At 53.7% G+C, this 5,848-nt stretch overlaps 1 protein-coding gene across 1 annotated transcript; it reads right to left on the bottom strand.

Moving 5' to 3' along the window:
* Positions 1–331: 331 nt before the first annotated feature.
* On the bottom strand, positions 332–5,604 carry RAB25 (RAB25, member RAS oncogene family). The gene is made up of 5 exons (XM_027774481.1): positions 5,583–5,604; positions 5,200–5,443; positions 3,827–4,020; positions 1,027–1,107; positions 332–674 (listed from the first exon to the last, which is right to left on the bottom strand). Exons 1-5 carry the CDS (start codon positions 5,602–5,604, stop codon positions 547–549), a joined length of 669 nt encoding a protein of 222 aa, XP_027630282.1. The 3' UTR covers positions 332–546.
* Between the last annotated feature and the right edge of the window lie 244 nt (positions 5,605–5,848).

The raw sequence follows: 5,848 nt of genomic DNA, 5'->3' as shown, positions 1-5,848 counted from the left end.
CTTTTGGGCCCCGAGGGCCCGGGCCCCCCGGGGGCCCCCGCCGATGGCTTCCTTTGTCTCGCCTTCCATATACCCCCCTCCCCTCCACACCGTCCTCCCTCCCCCACCTGCCCCGAGGGTTGGCAGAGGGAAGGGCGGGCGCCTCCCGCCCCCTTGGCACTGTCCCCAGAGCACAGGACTCCAGAGGCAGCTGGCCCTGGGGGGCAGTGGGTATGTGGGGAAACAGGGATGGGGGAGAGGACCAGGCCTCAGAGGAGGGGCCAAAGTTGAAGGAGGCACAGACAAGGAAAAGAGGAGGAACAGATGAGGCAGCAGGATGCCCAGGCATTGGTACAAAACAGCTTTATTTGAGGCCCTCGCCTATGAGGAGTGGACCGATAATAGAGATGTGGGTTGTGGATCCTGGAGACCTCAGGGCTCTGGGGACTGTGACCTGGGCGTGGGTCACCCGGACTTTCAGAACCAAAGGGCAGGGAAAGATCCTGGAGCTGGGTAAGGTTAGGGGCACCAGAAAGCCAATGGGGGCAGGGCTGGAACTGGCCAAGGTCAGAGGCTGATGCAACAGGTCCTCTTCTCCCCAGAACCAGGCTCCTGCCCAGCCTGGGCACTGCCCAGGGTGATCGCACTGGACCGGGAACTGTTCTGCCTCTGCTTGGACACCTTGGCAAAGATCTCTGGGAAGGAACAGGGCAGGGGTCAGGCCAGAGGATTAAGAGCCCACGCTGCCCCCACTCCAATACTGCATGCCCCTTCTGGCTGGAAGGAAGTAGAGTGTAGGTACCTGGGTTCCTTCCACTTACCTGGGCGGAGAAGGAACCAAAACTCAGCCCTCTGCAAAGCATGGCTTTCTGGTTCCTTCTCTCAGCCCCAGGCTGAGCAGGAGCCACTTGAGAGAGACTGAGTCTGAGGGGCAGGGATGTGGGAGGCTCCGAGGAGGCCTGGGACCCACAGAGGGCTGTCTGCCTTCCTGCTGCAGCCCACAGAAGCCACAGGTGGACGAGGCACTGAATGGAGGCAGGCTCCTACCTTTGAGGACAGTCTCGAAGGCTAGCTCAACATTGGTGGAGTCCAGGGCTGAGGTCTCCAGGAATAGCAGCCCATTGTTTTCTGCCAGAAAAGGAAGCACATCAATTGTGGGGCCCAAAGGCAGTAGCGATAATGTTTAGTTCATCTTTACTGCACACATTAGCTATGTGCTAAACCACTGGCATGCAGTAGCTAATTTCATCCTTAAAAGCCATGGAGCTTGGAACCAGCAGATGGAGTAATGGTTACATCACTGGACTCCACATAGGTGATGTGGTTCGAGTCCCGCATCCGGTGGCTTGAAACTTATGCCAGGTGCGTGTACATGCGGGCCCAAAATCTCAAGAGGAGAATGGAGGAGAAGGGACTGTGACTTGGCTATCTCCCTTGGGGGATGATTTCTCGCTTTCTGTCCCTCTCTCTCCGTCTATCTCTCTGGAAAACACATGAGTCCTATAACAATGCCTCTCTAAAAGAAAAAAAGAGAGAGAGAAAGAAGCCCATGGGTAGATTTGGTTAGAAAACTGAAGCCCAGGGACCAGCAGTTAGTGTAATGGCTATGTCGCTGGACTCCCATGTAGCCGACTACGATTCGAATCCCAGACCCAGTGGCTTAAACTCATGCCAGGTGCGTGTGCGTGCGTGCCCAAGATCCCGAGAGGAGAATGGAGGAGAAGGGATTGCGGCATGGCCATCGCCCGATTTCTCCCTTTCTGTCTCTCTGTCTCTCTCTGTCTTTCTGGCAAGCACATACGCCCTATAGCGAAAACCTCTCCAAAAAAAAAAAAAAAGAAAGGAAAGAAAGAAAACAAGCCCAGAAACACAAAGAAGATGAGTGAGGAACCTGCTCCATGTCCCACATCTAGTAAGAGGTGAAGAGGTGACTGGATATGGGAGGCCCACCCCTTTACACTTAGTAATTTCTTTTTTGGGGGGAAAGATTTTTGCTATAGGACACATGCACTCGCCAGACAGACAAAGAGAGACAGAGAGACAGAAAGCGAGAAATCACCCCCCAGGGGAGATGGCCTCGCCGCAATCCCTTCTCCTCCATTCTCCTCTCGGGATCTTGGGCACGCACACACACGCGCCTGGCGTGAGTCTCAAGCCACCGGGTCCGGGACACGAACCGCGGTCGACTACATGGGAGTCCAGCGACATAGCCATTACGCTAACTGCTGGTCCCTACACTTAGGAATTTTGAGCATTATAACGTGGGGCTGTCTTAAAAATAAACTGTGGGGCTAGTTGGTGGCATGGTGGTTAGGGTACTGGGTCCCATATGGCTGACTACACAGTTTGAGTTCTAGAACTGAAGGCTTTGGGCACATGTGTGTGTGTGCCCAGAATCCTGACAGGAGAATGGAGGAGAGGGGATTGAGATGTAGCCATACTCCCTGGGGGCTAATTTCTCATTTTTCTCTTTCTGTCTCTCTCCTGCAAGAGTATGCACCCTATGGCAAAAATCTAAAAAAAAAAAAAAAAAAAAAAGGCAGGTGGCACGGTGGTTGAGGACACTGGACTTCCACATGGCCAACTGCGGTTCGAGTCCCCAACCTGGTAGATGCTTTCTCACTTTCTCTCTCTCTCTCTCTCACTCTCTCTCTCTCTGGTCAAATTAAAATAAACAAAGTTAAATAATTCTAAAAATAAAAAGAATTGAAAAATTATCTGTGGGTAACTGCTAATGAAGAGGCCAGCAGTGCAGTGGCACATGAGTAACACAACCCTCCACAATGCTGAGGCCACAGACAGGAAGACCTCCCAAAGTCTTCCTCTCGCTCGCTCTCTCTCTCTCTCTATATATATATATGTGTGTGTGTGTGTGTGTGTGTGTGTGTGTATAAATATATATATATATATATAAATATATATATATTTTTTTTTGAGAGAGGTTTTTGACATAGGGCATGTGCACTCCCCAGAGAAACAGAGAGAAACAGAAAGACAGAAAGCGAGATATCACCCCCTGGGGGTATGGCCATACTGCAATCCCTTTTCCTCCATTTTCCTCTCAGGATCTTGGGCATGCATGCACACAAGCCTGGCGTGAGTTTTAAGCCACCATGTCCAGGATTCAAATCATGGTCAACTACATGGGAGTCCAGCAATGTAACTATTATGTCATCTGCCAGTCCCAAAGTATTGCTATATTTTCCAGGTGTGTGTGTGTGTCTGTGTGTGTGTGTGTGTGTGTGTGTGTGTGTATACTCACAATCCTGGTTGACTGAGGATGGGGGTGGATTGTGTCCTATTAAGGGTGCTCCCTTTTCAGCACAATAAATAAATATAGGGACCAGTAGATGGCGTAATGGTTATGTTGCTGGACTCCCATGTAGTTGACAGCGGTTTGAGTCCTGGACAAAGCAACTTAAAACACATGTCAGGTACGTGTGCATGTGTGCCCAAAATCTCAAGGGGAGAATGGAGAAGGGACTGCAGCATGACCATCCCCCCTAAGGAGTGATTTTGTACTTTCTGTCTCTCTCTCTTTCTCTGGCGAGCACATGAGCCCTGTAGCAAAACATCTCTCAAAAATAAATAAATAAATAAAATAAATAAATACAGGGGCCGGCAGGTGGTGTGGTGGTCGAGGCACTAGAATCCCACATGGCCAACTGCGGTTCAAGTTCCAGACCTGGCATCTTGCTTTCTCACTTTCCCTTTCTCTCTCTCTCCTTGATCCGGAAGAAGAAGGGATGGAGGTAGAGGACCATTGAAAGTCGAGGCTGGGGAGGCTGGTGCTGGGAGGGTGTGGGCAAGCATGGAGGAGTCAGGTCGGGTCAGGCTGGGTCCTCACCAGCAAACATGCGAGCCTCTTCCGTCGGCACCTCCCGGGCCTGGCTAAGGTCACTCTTGTTCCCCACGAGCATGACGACAATTGTGGCCTCCGCATGATCATAGAGCTCCTTCAGCCAGCGCTCCACCACGGCATAGGTCTGGTGCTTGGTCAGATCAAACACCAGGAGGGCCCCTACTGCACCGCGGTAGTACCTGGTGGGGGTGGGACAGGTGGACAGAGGCAAGATCGAGGCATCAGGCCCAGCAGCGGGGCAGAGTCATCAAGCCAAAACATCCTAGTTCGGAGTTCCAGAGATCTGGAAATGTGGAGACTTGGAGTCCAGGGACCCAAACTCTGACAGGGCTGCCAAGGCTCCCATGCCCTCCAGATCCTGGGGTCTGCAAAGCATTGCCTCTGCTCGAAAACCTCCACTGCATCCCTCCTAGCCCCTCTGCTCCCCGAGACCCTTTCCCTGATTTGATCCCCTCCTATCTACCAGTGGACATCTAGGCTCCAGCCAAATGTGGGTGCCTCACCTCGCATCTTCCTCACAGGGCTCCTCCACCCAGTGCCCTCTCCTCTCTGGTGGCCACCTTCTAGGACCAGCCAGATGCCTACACCCAGCAGCAGCCCCAACTGTCTGAGGAATCCCTGCGGGCACCCAGCTTCCCTCTTGGAATTGGACAGGACATCTTCCAACTGGTGGTGTCTAGTCATTCTCAACTTAACCGCTGAGTCGACTGAGGCCAGCTTACCAAGAGTGCTGAGTGTGTGTGCATATCTCGGGAGTGTGTAAACTGGAGCACCTGCTTCTTGCCCGCTAGCTATCCCTGCTCCACATGCACACGCACCACCTGTCACACACTCGGACCTGACGCTGTGTGGGAGACACTCTGGCGTGGGGTCAGGAGGCCTAGCCTCGTGCATCCTGTGTCTTTATAAAATGCAGACGCCAGGTCCTGGCCTGGCCTCGGTGGCTAGATGCAGGTTGCCAAGTGCAGAGCACTGTGCGGAAGTGAGGGGGCGCTCTTGATCCACGCAGCCTGCCCTGTGCCGGCTCCACGCATTTCACCTAGCAGGCATTGATAGCACCTTAGTCCTGTGGTACCTTCAGAGTTACAGAAAATGTACCTTCCTGGGCACACGGCCAAGGCACAGCAAGTGGTGCCGATGATCCTGTTTTTGGCCCTCTCGGTCAGTGGCACCATACCCCGACCCACACCATTTGCTGCTTCTCACAGCACTTGGGTCTCCTGTGATCCCTGCCTCCCTGGGAGCACACTGCCCGAGTCCCCTTGCCTCGCCCTTCTCCTCCTCCGCTTCTCCTGCAAAGGTGTTCCCTGATTCCCCGGGACGTCCGCAACCCAGCAGCCCCCCAGGCCCAGGCTCACGCCGAGGTGATGGCTCGGTACCGCTCCAGGCCAGCTGTGTCCCAGATCTGGGCCTTGACAGCGGCGGTGCCCAGCATCACAGTGCGGGTGGAGAACTCAACCCCGATGGTGGTGCGGCTGTCGTGGCTGAACTCATTGCGCGTGAACCGGGATAGCAGATTGGTCTTCCCCACGCCTGACTCGCCGATCAGCACCACTGAAGGAGCAGAGAGAGAAGGGCTGAGCACGGGCAGAGTGCCCAGGTCTGCTTGAGCTCAAGGGTCTGTCCAGCAGGCAACAGCAACTGCCCTCAGAAAACTGGGGAGGAGGCCCTGATAATGGTGCAGCGACAGCACTCAAAACTGCAAGGCTGACCCACACCAGAAGGTTCGGGCAGGGCTCACCTCTGGAGACCTCCCTGAGCATGACTGGCAGGCGTGTGCCCCTGATTTGGGGTTGGCTGGACTGTGGTGTGGAGACCCTGTTGGGGGTGCTGTCTCCCTGTCTTTCTCTGACTCTTTTGCTCATCAAAGAATAAATAGATGAGGTTTAAAAGAAAAAGAAAAGAAGGGGCCAACCAGTGGCATGGTGGTTAAGGTGACTGGATTCCCATAAGGCTGAGTCCGTGGTTCAAGTCCTGGACCTAGAGGCTTGAAAAAATTTGTTGGCA

This window comes from Tupaia chinensis, unplaced genomic scaffold (assembly GCF_000334495.1).
Source record: "Tupaia chinensis unplaced genomic scaffold, TupChi_1.0 Scaffold000438_1, whole genome shotgun sequence".
Classification (NCBI taxonomy): Eukaryota; Metazoa; Chordata; class Mammalia; order Scandentia; family Tupaiidae; genus Tupaia; species Tupaia belangeri.
Note: the sequence above shows the minus strand (reverse complement) of the source record. Positions and strands in the feature narration are given on the sequence as shown.